At 50.4% G+C, this 13,384-nt stretch overlaps 1 protein-coding gene across 1 annotated transcript in view; it reads left to right on the top strand.

The window, feature by feature from the left end:
- Positions 1 to 13,384, top strand: part of SHROOM2 (shroom family member 2) — a 109,214-nt gene that overhangs the window by 89,411 nt on the left and 6,419 nt on the right. Inside the window, 4 exon segments of the mRNA XM_073228026.1 lie at positions 262 to 545; positions 547 to 914; positions 6,311 to 6,817; positions 7,972 to 8,143. Of these exon segments, the coding sequence (XP_073084127.1) occupies positions 262 to 545; positions 547 to 914; positions 6,311 to 6,817; positions 7,972 to 8,143 (1,331 nt within the window).

Genomic DNA, 13,384 nt, shown 5'->3' on the forward strand with positions numbered 1-13,384 from the left:
ATCTTCATGTCCTATTGTGACATGCCAGCATGTAGCCAGATGTCATCCATTGTGTGTTCGGTTTGATACCTTTGATAGGAATTGTGGTGGGGACAGGTATGGGAAAATGTATGTGGATTTAATTCATTAAGATGATTTCAGGAGATGATCAAGATCTGCATCAACCTGTTTGGGGCAAAGATGTTCATTGGAACCATTTGCTCATTTTTGTTCATTCTTCCTCTAGACAGGCAGATGCCCACTGTCGAGAAGACTGACCAGGAGCACAGTGGGACCCATGGAACCTGTCCCAGGTCTCTGAGCTGCCTCAGGCCCAGCAAACTCCAGAGGTGCCCCTGGAGGGCCGGGGCCGAGCGGGGACCTTACCTCGCGATTACAGATACTCTGAGGACAAGGCGCCTGCTGAGCTACGGAGGCTGCCCAGCCTGGGACCACAGGCACCGAGCACCCCTTTGGCCCTGAACACCCGGGGGCAGGACCCACGGCCCGTGAGCCCCACGCTGCTCAGCAAGAGGCCGCCGCCTCCTACGCAGGAGCCAGGGCAGTGCTGGGGCCCGGGCTGGCCCTGTACCTGCGGTCACGCACCCGGGTGCCCCCAGCAGGCCCCTCCCTGCACTGGCGTCTGGGACCCTGCAGGGGTGTGCAGACCGACTGTCCCTCTCCCTCAGCCCCTGTGCCTCGGCAGAGCCCAGCAGCATCCAGCCTGTGGATGGTCCGGAGGCTGCGGCCGAGCCCAACGGGCACCATGTAGATGAGCCGGCAGCCTGTCCTAAGCGGGAAACCCGGCTTCCTTCCAAGTTCCAGCCCCTACAGACATCCGCGATGGAGACCTCCCGCTCCCCTTCTCCTCAGTTTGCCCCCAAGAAGCTGACAGACAAACCTCCCCTCCTTATCCAGGATGACAGCCCCACAATGTACCGTCCTGGATGGTGGCCTTACGCATTTTCCCTTTTGTCAGCTCCCTCCTGGCTGCAGAGGCCTTGGGGCATCTTTCCTGGGTGGATTACGACTGGCTCCTTGCATCAGCTCCACGTGTTACATTTTGAGTTGTCTGGGGACTGTCTCTGTAGGAACCCACAGTTCCAGGGGTCAGTTGTATTTTTAACCTGTTGGGGGAGCTGTCCTGTCCCCCAGGGAGCCAGGGGGATGGGAAGGAGAAGGCAGACTGTCCCCCATCCTCTTCATGAAGCCCAACATTTATATCTGCATTAGCCACAGGCACCTACAGGCCAGGGCTGGGCTTTCCGGGAGCACCTCCTATCTGTAATTGGAATCAGATCTTACTGAAGCATGAGATGTTCAGGTGAAATCGATGCTTTTCATAACGGCCAGCACTTTCATACTTCCTTCCTAGGTCTCTGTGTGAGAAAGCTAAGCTGGCATATGCGTTTTATAAAAGCAGAAGTAAAACCAATCACTTTGCACAGCGCTGTTACCAGAATTCCACATGGCCTTGTCTGTTGCACCCATCCAGGTGTCAATAAATGTCTCTGGGCAGGAACTGGCCAGTCAAGGGTGCTGGCTGGTTACTGTTTTTCCCTTTGCCCCGAGTGCTTCTGAAGAAGTGAGGAATGAGAGAAGTGGAGAATTTCCATCTCTGGTTCTCAACCTGGGAGAGGGCAATTGGGGCACCCAGGGGAATTTTGGCCATGTCAGTTTGGGGTGTCTCAGCTGAAGAAGGTGTTGCCTTCGTAGCTGGAGGTGCAGACCGGCTCTGCTGCTCAGCATCCCACAGTGCACAGGACGGCCCTGCACCAAGGAATTACCTGGCCCCAAATGTCAGTATTATCTAGTATAATAGCCACCAGTCTCATGCGGGTGAATAATGTGATGAAAATCAGAACAAATCCATTGCTCGGTTGCTCCACATGTGGCTAGTGACAGCCACTGAGGATGGCACAGCAGACCGTGGCTGTTTGTCTCCTATCACAGAAAGTTCTCTTGAACCTCCCTTCCTAGAGGTTCAAACTTCTTTTGGCTTCCAAATTAACTCAGTAGAGAGAGGACATTACTGGTGCTGTGGAGCATCGCCACCACAGCTTCATCTGTGGGCCAGGGCTGGGCTTGTATCATTCACAACACAGATATCACAGAACTGTCCTTTCATTCAGGACCACTTGTACGTTCTGAAAGGAGGGAAAAGCAGTAACGTGGTCTGTGTGGTGGACCACGTATATGGTTCTATTGCAAGTATGCTGGTCCCTCCATTCTTGGGCTAGTGTGAGCACAGCGGGCTCCGTGGAGAAAGCGGCATGTGCTTGCATGGTGCTTATGACCTATGGCTCTAGGAGGTGGGTGGTAGTTTTCATTTTTTTCTTGCCTGTAGCCAGTGTTGATTTCTCTGTCTTTTCTGTGAGTTTGAGAGGGATTCTGAAAACCAGTGACAGTTCTTACTGACGATGCTAAGGGGGCCCTCTTCAGGTGTGCACATTGTTCACTGTTTTCATTCAGCCCATCACTTGGGACAGCAAGGGTTGTGTCTGAACCATGTCTGTCCCCCGCTGTGTAAGCCCCCATAGAGGGCCTAAATTCCAGTCGGTGCTCTCTCTCTTTCCTGGGAGCGCAGTAGTCAGATAGTGGCCATGCCACCTACATAGGTTGCTGCCAAGAAAGTTGCTTATAATGTACTGAATTAGTGTCCCCCAGGGCGTGTTGTATCAGTCAGTCCTGGTATGACAGCATGGAATCCCAATGGCGGATGAGACAGACAAGACCAGTGCTCAGTGAAAGTTCCAGCCCAGCTCTGTACCCACAACCTGCTGCTACCAACAGGTTACCAAGTAGAATGTGTCCAGCATGGGGCCTCCAAACCTGCCTCATTGGGCAGTGCTCAGAGACGGTCTTCTTGCCCTGATGTCTGCTGACTAGCTTCCTCGTCCCCTTCTTGCCATTTGGCTCTCAGAGCCACACTCTGGCTGCTTAGGGGCTGGCCAGGGTGCAGAGCCACTGCATGTCCATGTGCCTACCGTCCCGAGTATGGTAGGCAGTCCCTAGCAGCCCTGTGTGCCAGGTGCTGGCCTGCAGCAGGGGTGCAGAGTAAAAGTGCGACCTCCCCACCATGAGGGGCCTTTTGGGGTGCCCAGTCATTCCAAACAAGAACACGTCAACTCCTGTCCTAAAGCTAGGACACATTTAAACCTCTGAGGTGGCTTTGTCTGTTTTTCCTACAGAATGGCCAGCAGCAACCTAAATCCCTGGCAGTGACAGAGATGTGTTCCTTCCCATAGGTGGTGTCAGTTCTCCTGGAGGCTTGTTCCTGTTTGGGCATGTGGGACCTGGAGAGCCAGGACCGTTTGGGGCTGTTTGGACAGTATCACCACCGTCAGGTTGAAGTTCTGTGTTTGAGACCCTCCTGTGTAGCTTGTGTGGTTTATCAGGCCCTGAAGGGCATGCGGACTGAAGGGCTTCCAGGGCAGTGGGAGAGTGAGCAGAGCTGGTTGGACTGTTTCATGCTGGGTGCTGGGATCTGCCAGCCCTCAGGTGACTTACCTGGAGGGAGCCATGCCATGAGAGATAGGCCAGGGCTTGGCACACCTCCTCGGTCCCTTAGGTCCTGCCTTTTGGGTAGGAATTGATGAGATCTGGTAGGTAAGGTCTGCCTAATCCACTGTGTTTTGTGTATTGTGATGTAAAAGTTCAGCAAAGTTTGTTAATGGGGAAGTCTGGATGCTTTTCAAGAGGAGGAACCATTTGTGTTTAGCAAGACCAGAAGAGACACTTGGGAAACCTGTGTCAACCTGTGGAGGATTTGGTCCCCTCTATTTGTTTCTTCCATCTTCCTTCCCTGTCAGTCATTTCTACAGGCACCAGTGGGTGTGCGCCAGCCCTGCCAGGCAGAAGACCCAAGTACCAGCCGACTGAAGCCATCAGTAGGCGATCAGGGTTTCTGAGCATGCAAAGGACTGGAGAGGGTCTTGTGTGCTTTTTTTCTGCTTGGATAAGATGCTGGAGCTTCTCCTTCTGAAGTTTAGTGTATTGGGATGGTATTGTTGGGGGAGCTTTGTGTAATCTCCTCAGTCCTTATCTCTGCTGTGACAAAGAATTGAAGGGCAGGAGCAGAGTAAAAGTTTTATTTAAAGTTACTTAATAAGAGAAAAAGTACAGCAGGCAACCTCAGTGAGGAGAAGCGCCCTGAAAGGTTGGAGAGAGAAAGTTTAAGATTAAAAGGTTACACACTCAGAAAGTGTGGGCAACCTCAGTGAGAGGAGTGCCCCAGAAGGTTGGGGGTTCCCACTTTTAAGGATTCTTCAGGAATGTGACTAAGACCTGGGCATACAGACCTGTTAAGTGGTCTTTGAATACTTAGAATTAACTTAACGCAAGGAACTTCCTGCTCTGATTTCTCAGGAGTCTTGGCTCAGAGCATATCAAACAGACTGCCTGCCCAGCCCCCAAGGTGGGCTGAGTTATTGTCTGTTTGCTACAGAGTAAATTAAGAATCTTAACTTCTTAACTTCCTGGGTATTAAAATACAATCTTCATAGCATGTATAATGTGGCGGGGAGGGGCACGGGGAGGGCTGTACAACACAGAGAAGACAAGTAGTGATTCTACAGCATCTTACTACGCTGATGAACAGTGACTGATGGGGTTTGTGGGGGGGACTTGGTGAAGGGGAGAGCCTAGTAAACATAATATTCTTCATGTAATTGTAGGTTAATGATACAAAAAATATATATATAGTCTTCAAGATGGAATCCTTCCTGCCTTTTACTATGTTGTTTACGGCTGGGCCTGCATGCTAAATTAATTGCCTAGGTTGCAAACTACTTGATAAGGGCCGGAAGGAGAAAAAAAACAGCGTATAGATAAAGGTAAAAAATAAGCTGGGCCTGCATGATTAACACAGTAAAGACATGGGCTATGCTGAGGCACCCTCCTTTATCTGGGGAATATTCAAACATTCCAGGCCAAGTTGCTCCTGGCTTTTTGAGCTTTAATTGATTAACTCTGGGTCTTTTTAGTGGACTTGCCTGGCCTTTTTCTCTTTCCGCCCTGCTCATATCTATTTTCCTGCCTAACAGTATATTCTACAGAGTTTTTGGATTTATGCACGGAGAAGACATTCTGGGAACTGCGCATGAATACCTGTAGGTCAAACACTGGTTTCTACTGGAGAGAAATAAATACAAAATGATTTCATGTTAGCCTATACACTGTCCATTTAGGTAGGAACAGGGAAGGAGCCGTCTTGTGTTCCAAGCCACCAGTTAAAGGGCAAAAAGGGTTTAATTCAAAGCGTCCCTTGTGCTACATAATATTAGGGCCATTAGGATCACCTCACAGATGGAGACTTAGGCCTACTAGGGAGAAAAACAAGTTGGGAGTTTTGATTGTACTATTTGGACTTGGAGATTCCTTCCCTTTTGACACCAGCAGGTGGCACTCTTTCTCCAATGTCCTTTTGATATACTTGAGACAGATTTTTATCCTGGGCACCCTTGTCCACAGGGCCACTGGGTGTCCAGCTTGGTGTAGCCTAGGGCCCCAGCCAGCATTCAGATTGTCCTGGACCAAGTCCTATCACACTGACCAGGCTGGTTCGTTCTATGTGGGAGCCCCAGCCCCCCTGTACAACTTTCACCCAGAGACTTTTTTTAAAAAAAGAAGTATATCCTTAGGGAGTCACCTAAAATAACACGTAGGCAGTTGTGTCCCAGGTTTGGTGCCATATCCTTATCTCATTGGTATGAAAAGCCATGGGAAGGGTGGCTTGAAGTGTGGGGTGTAGGTGGCAGGTGGAGGGTGACACCCTGTGTGCACAGGCATCTGAGGAAGCTTCAGACTGGGGCCAGGGTGGCACTCAGCATGCACTGAGCACATAGCCACCGTTTACAGAAGCCCTCCTGCGGCCCCAGGAACACATAGGCACCCACGGGCGTGCCCCATCCCTGCCCAGAGACACTGGCCTTGATTCTGTGGCCAGGTTCCCTACACTGCAAAGTGGCACTGTGCGGCGTGTGGAGGTCTGCTCTGTCCTTGACACAAGGGCATGGTCTAACATCTCTTTTTATCAGTCAGCCCATCCCCAGGCTGCTGCTGCAGGCATGCGGGTGGCTCCGCAAATGGAAAGACACCTGGATGCCGAGGGTCAGGCGAGCAAGTTTGGGGTAGCAGGGAACTTCTGGACCACCTCTCCTCACCCTGGGATGTGTGATAGGCCCCTTCTGGGGGACGGTGGTGGGTTTTGGTCCGGGTACCCCATCCCTTAGCAGGGAGGTGTGGAGACTGGCTGATGTCCACCCTGGGATGGAGTCTGTGCCCGGTGCACTGTACACCTCCAGCAGACCGACGGCTCTTCTCTTTCCAGAATCGAGCGGGTGATCGGTAGCAACACCACAGTGAAGATGGTGCCCATCAAGATCGTGCATGCGGAGAGCCAGCCCGAAAAGGAGAGCCGCCAGGGCCTGGCCTGCACTGCTGAGCCACCCGCACTGCCTAGCGGGCTGGACAAAGACCCCATCAAGTCGCTCAATGCACCGGAGCAGGCCTACTCGCGGTTCTGCCTGTACAGCCGCCGGGACGCCGGGCCCGAGCCCCCGCTCCCCACCAAGGACAGCCCGGTCTCACCGCCCAGGCTCGGCTCCGCAAAGGCCAGAGAGAGTCTGGCCGAAGACCTCAAGTCAGAGGAGCTGGCCCGGGAAATTGTGGGGAAGGATAAGTCGCTGGCCGATATCCTGGACCCCGGGGGGAAGATCAAAACCACCATGGATCTGATGGAGGGGATCTTCCCCAAAGATGAGCACCTCCTGGAAGAGGCTCAGCAGCGGAGGAAGCTGCTCCCCAAAGTCCCCTCTCCTAGAGCTGCAGAGGACACGTGAGTAGCCACCGCCCTCAGCCGGAGCTCAGCCAGGCAGGCTTCTGCCGGCCTCTCTCAGGCTTAAAAGGCCCAGGGTATGGATGCTTATCTACTGTCCTGATTGCTTCTTGGGGCAGGTTTTCATAAGGGTTATCCTGTACTTAGCACATTTGGCTTTCCTGCGACACCCCCGAACAGGAAGCTGAGGCATTCAGGGCCCCGTCCTGGGGATGATGGCCTCAAGCCTGGCAAAGACGGCAGACATGTAGTTCCCTATGTGCTCCACAGTGATGCCTGAAGGTTCCTTCCTCATAAGGGCAGTTTTTAGCCAGCCCACTGTGTCCCCCAGGGGTAGGTTGGCAGTACCCAGGTCCACATTTGGTGGTCACAACTGGGAGGGGGTCTCCTGGCACCTAGCAGGTGGCGCCCAGGGCTGCTGCTGAGTGCCCTGCAGAGCACAGGACGGCCCCATCACAGAGAACGATCCAGCCCCAAAGGTTGCTAGTGCCGAGGTTGAGAAGCCTGTCTTAAGAGGAAGGAACGCTTAGACAACAGAGCATGTGTGTTTGTTAAAGTGGCCTTTTGCTGGTGGTTAGAGTGCAGAGCAAATGAATTTGCTTTACTTTGTTTGTAAATAGCACTTTTCAGCCTCTCATTCCAACATTTGCCTGCAAAGGCATGGGTGGACCCCATCAGCATCACTAAGTGACAGTAGGCTGGGGTGCAATGGGGTGCAGCTGAGAAGGACAAATGGGTGAGGCAGACCACAGCCAGAGGTTGCAAACGTGGCTGCAGGCAGAAAGGTGCATCGGAGGCCTCCTGACCCCACTTACACATGGTGGCACGCGTCGTCCTGGTGGACCTCAGGCACCTGATGAAAACCACATCTGTGCTCTTTCATCCCAGGCAGAGATTTTTAAACATCCCAGCTTATTTGAGTTTTCCCCCTTGTTAGAAATGACATGCTGTAGGTTTGGTGAGTACCTTTTGGAGAGGTTTCTTCATTTCTAAGCTGGTCGCCCACTTTCTGCTCCCCTTCTGCTATCTCACCTCCCTGGCTGGGGTCCTTCCATCAGTACCTCTGCTGGCTTGTCACAGCCCAAGTTTCAGGATGGAGAGGTTCATCTGTGTGTATAGTCACAGCCAATTAAAGCTCTGATCTTTTTACCCAGGAAAGAGGAGCCAAGCACACCGGCAGCCATGTCCCTGGCCACCAGCTCCACCTACTACAGCACGTCGGCCCCCAAGGCGGAGCTGCTGATCAAGATGAAGGACCTGCGGGAGCAGCAGGAGGCTGAGGAGGACTCAGGGACTGACCTGGACCACAACCTGTCAGTGAAGAAGGTAGGGAAGCCGGCACGGCTGGTGACCACGGGCTCTTGGCGGGGATGGGAGGGGCATGAGTGGCTCATCTCTCCCCCGTGCACCGTGTGTCTGGGAGCATTTGTGCTCAGCTTCTCTGCAGGACTGTGGTGTGTGGGGCAATAGTGTTAAGCCTTTTGTGGGTATGTCTTCTATTTTGAAATTGGGCCTTTCTACCAATGTCTCCTTGCCATCTTTTTATAATGAGATCCAATGTCAGATTAATTGAATGGGCATCATTGTCTTTAAATTCAACACCCCAGTTTAAAATCCAGGGGACTTCACTTGCGTGACCTTCAGCAAATCACACGTCCTATTTACAAAGGTCCTGGGGTTGGGAGCCTTGTGGCATGTCAGGGAAGCAGTAGAGAGCAGTGGCTGGAGCTGTGTGGACATGGAAGGGAGGATTAGAGATGAGGTCAGGGACTACATAGTGGGTGGCCAAGGCCATGGTAGGGACAGAATTACTGCTGTCAGGGCCAGTGTCACTATTGCTGTATTAGCTTTAAGTCTTCGTGGCATGACCCCAGGCCAGGCCCGTAATGTCTAAGGATTACCTGATTTGTATAGGAAGGGTTTAGCATTAAGGGATAAGGGAATTGCCAAAGAAAGTCAATTTCAGAAGATAGCATGTGCTGTTTATTTTAGGGATCTTGACCTTGCCTTAGATAGTGCCAGGAAAAGACACGGAGGGAACGAGCATTTTGTGAATATTTTCCATGCACTTAGCACTTGGAAAGGACTTTCATAAAAATTACTGTGTTTTTATTTATTTTATTTTGGTATCATTAATCTACAGTTACATGAGCAATATTATGGTTACTAGACTCCCCCCATCATCAAGTCCCCCCCACATACCCCATTACAGTCACTGACCATCAGCGTAGTAAGATGCTGAAGAATCACTACTTGTTGTCTCTGTGTTGTCCAGCCCTCCCCGTGCCCCTGCTCTGCTAATCGTAATGCCCCTTTTCCCCCTTGTCCCTCCCTTCCCACCCATCCTCCCCAGTCCCTTTCCCTTTGGTAACTGTTAGTCCACTCTTGGGTTCTGTGAGTCTGCTGATGTCTTGGTCCTTTCGTTTTTTTCTTTGTTCTTAATACTCCGTGGATGAGTGAAATCATTTGGTACTTGTCTTTTTCCGCCTGGCTTATTTCACTGAGCATAATCCCCTCTAGCTCCATCTGTGTTGTTGCAAATGGTAGGATCTGTTTTCTTCTTATGGCTGAATAATATTCCATCATGTATATGTACCACATCTTCTTTATCCATTCATCTACTGATGGACACTTAGGTTGCTTCCATTTCTTGGCTATTGTAAATAGTGCTGCAATAAACATAGGGGTGCATCTGTCTTTTTCAAACTGGGCTGCTGCATTCTTAGGGTAAATTCCTAGAAGTGGAATTCCTGGGTCAAATGATATTTCTATTTTGAACTTTTTGAGGAACTTCCATACTGCTTTCCACAATGGTTGAACTAATTTACATTCCCATCAGCAGTGTAGGAGGGTTCCCCTTTCTCCACAACCTCGCCAACATTTGTTGTTGTTTGTCTTTTGGATGTTGGCCATCCTTACTGGTGTGAGGTGATATCTCATTGTGGTTTTAATTTGCATTTCCCTGATGATTAGCGATGTGGAGCATCTTTTCATGTGTCTGTTGGCCATCTGAATTTCTTCTTTGGAGAAGTGGTTGTTCAGATCCTCTGCCCGTTTTCTAATTGGATCATTTGCTTTTTGTTTGTTGAGGTGCATGAGCTCTTTATGTATTTCAGATGTCAACCCTTTATTGGATATGTCATTTATGAATGTATTCTCCCATACTGTGGGATGCCTTTTTGTTCTATTGATGGTGTCCTTTGCTGTACAGAAGCTTTTCAGCTTGATATAGTCCTACTTGTTCATTTTTGCTTTTGTTTCCCTTGCCCGGGGAGATATGTTCATGAAGAAGTTGCTCATGTTTATGTCCAAGAGAGTTGCCTATTTTTTCCTAAGAGTCTTATGGTTTCATGACTTACATTCAGGTCTTTGATCCATTTAATTTACTTTTGTGTATATATATTTTTTTAAATAAGATCTTTGCAAAGGATTATGTTGAGATCAGCTTATCTCATTAGTGATTAAAAAGCACCATTGGTTGATTTTAAATATAAGACATCTTCCAGAAGAAATACTGTGACCCATGTATAGAAGAAAATTACTTTGAATTTAGGAAGCAATGCGTTTTGGGTTCAAGGAATGAAAAAGGGAAATGAAAACAAAGAGCCTTGGTCCCCGGACTTTCAGAGGCCCCTGTATACCATCAGCTTTATTTTGACTGCATTTGTCATTTAATAAGAAAATAATAAGAAATGTTTTCAGCTAGTCTCATAAAACTAGGAAGAAATGTGCAGTTTGGACAGTTTTAATTCTGTCCACATGCTAGATGGAGAGAACTGCATTCTTTACAACACAGCTTTGTTGCAGGATAATGTGAATTCGGGAAGCAGCGTACCCTTGGTCCTTAGGGTGTTTTCTTTGGGAGGGGTGGGATGCCAGGACACTGCCTAACCTTCTACAGCCACCTCAGGGTTGAGATAAGGCACTGCACGCTTGCCTCCTGCCAGCCCCCCCAAGCCCCCCCCACTCCGGTGCACTGCTCCATGACCAAGTCCTCTAGCCGCCTGACGTTCTTGGTTTAACAAGCGGATGTTGGGAAGTTTCACCATAAGCAGCCAGTGGCATAGATCACAGTTCTCTGCAGTGTTGGTAATCCTGCTTTTCTGCTCGATTTGACAGAAAGGCAGCTACTGCACTGTCTTTTCTGCCCTTTTTTCCAGGACCTACAGCTGTCCTGTGTCTTGTAGTTTGGGGAGGTGTGCACAGGGGAGAGGAGGAAGTGAGCACGGGGTAGGTGCTGTGGGTGTGCTGCTCAGTGGTGAAGCAGCAAAGCCCCTAAGGCCACATGCACCAGATGTTCCCAGAGGAACCTCGGCTGTCGTGATCAGAGCGTCCCTGGGTGGTCATAGAGCCGAGAGCCCAATCGGGAGACCCACTTGTCTTAGGAGAAGGCTGAGGACAGGTATGAGAAGGAAGCCCCCAAGCAGGGGTGCAGTGAGGGGGTTCGGGCGGCTGGGAGGCCGTACACTGGGAAGGCTGATGTGTTTTTGTATGTGGGGCAGCCCGGACAGACTGCTCAGCAAGTGCCCGGCTGAGTTACCGGGGACTCCATCAGGAGAGTTGTAGATGGCCAATTGGTTGAAGTCTGGAATCTTGGGGTTATGTTTTTTCCTGGGAAAGAAGGCGTCAGCATCAGGCCCAGGGCGAAAAGAGCTCATCTCTCCCATGGAATAGGCCAAAAGGGTGGGGGTGTGGGGGAGGTCTATGGCAGAACTGGGACCTGTTGCAACGGAGACTTGGGAGCCAACAGTGTGCCTACAGTGAGACCTCGGGTTGCCCACTGCCACCTCGTGCTCATATCTGAGGCCTCCCAGAGTGCCACATGCTACATAATATAAGCCAACGGGCTTGTGGCTGCCCAGTCTGAAGAGGGTGGTCCTGATAGCCATTGATTTGCCGGCTGCCCCAGGCCAGGTCTGTCTCAAAGTCTTTGAATGTCAAAGTTGGTGCTTCATGTAATGGCCCTTTAAGGAAGAAGGGAAAGAGTTTCTAATGAAAATTTACACAAGGCATATGAAGGAATCAATAAAAGACTGTGAGCTCCTTCCAGAACTCCCAGTTTCAAGTTGGCCCAGCCGATGCTGTAGGTTTTGAAAACATGTTTTCATGCATTGGCATGAAATCTTCCTTGGCTAAAAGATATCCTAATGGCTATGCTAATGGCTGAAAGATACTGAAAGGGAACAATTACCAGTAACCTGGCGAGGGGTCCTCATCCATCCACAGTCAGCTGAATTGTTGGTAGGATTCGTTCAGGTTAGGATTGGATCAGGCAAGAATTTGGCAAATTCACCATCCCTATCATCTATTTTGTGCTTTTCCTTCAAGCAATGAACATCTAAACATACGGCCACCTTCTCAGCCATGGGAGTCAGAGCTGGTTTAAACAATCTGTCCAGTCAGGTAGTTAGCAGATACACAGATCACATACACGAGCATCAACACACACAGATTCCCACACTCTGAGGAAAAACCTCAAAGAACTCTAGATGCATACGGTTTGAAATTACTAAGGGAAAGAAAAATGACTTGACATCCTGAGCATCTAGAACCTGACCTAGAAAAGCCCAAAGCCATTTATAGACTCATGTAGTCTGTCTTAGGAGAAAAGCCATGCCATTCATCAATGGGGGGGACTGTCCTTTAGGTCTGCTTGCTGTTTCAATCCGCTGGCTGTCTAGACGTGATAGACCCAAGGGAGATTGACCCATGAGGGGAAAGTGCCCTAATCAGAGTACATACCCTTCAGATCTATCTGCTAGATAGAGATTCTCTTGAAAGGCCTGTCCTGAGAAGAGAATCACGTGTGGTGCAGTGACAGAAGCGTAGGGCACTGCCTTATTGGTTCAGTGTCTTTCCTACACTCGTTTGACTTTCCCACCAAAATAGCCATTGGGGTGGGGCAGTGCACTTGAACATCATTTGTGAAATCATGGCTGCGTGTCATCCCACGCTTCCAGGATTGCTGAGAACTGCTGGGTATAGGGGCACCTGGCGAATGCCACGCATTGGCTCAGCCCTTTGTGGGTGGCATCTCTGTCATCTTCATGTCAGTCCTGCATACAGGTAGGGCTCCCGTCCCCTGGTGAGCCAAGGACCCTGTCCACAATGAGGAGAGGGCTTAGTGAGGCTTTGCCTCTCCCAGCGTGTGCTGCTCTCCGCTAGGCTCTGTGGGCTCCATGGGGAGTCAGAGGTCGTCAGCTGGCTGAGGAGAAGGGCAGGGGCATGGCCGATGGTCACAGGTTCTGTTTACATAAAGTGGCCTTGCTTATTGTAACAGGGTAAGCTTCCGAAACCCTACTTGGACCTGAACGTTCACATTAATTGTGCCATCAGCCATCATCGTTTTGGTTTGTAGGCCTGGGCACATTTCAGTGTCCTGCCTCTTCCCGTGTGCTGGCCCACGACGCGCTAGCCTCATAAATCCAGAGGACCACTGTGGGGACAGACGTGGGGCTGGGTAGTTGGGACTAGTGGCAGCAAGAGTTCTCAAGAGGACAGTGGGGGCATGGCCTTCCTCCTGACCTTCGGCTCTTCCTAATTCTTGGCATGGGGGCCCCTAACTCA

The sequence above is a fragment of the Manis javanica genome, chromosome X (genome assembly GCF_040802235.1).
Source record: "Manis javanica isolate MJ-LG chromosome X, MJ_LKY, whole genome shotgun sequence".
Taxonomy (NCBI): Eukaryota; Metazoa; Chordata; class Mammalia; order Pholidota; family Manidae; genus Manis; species Manis javanica.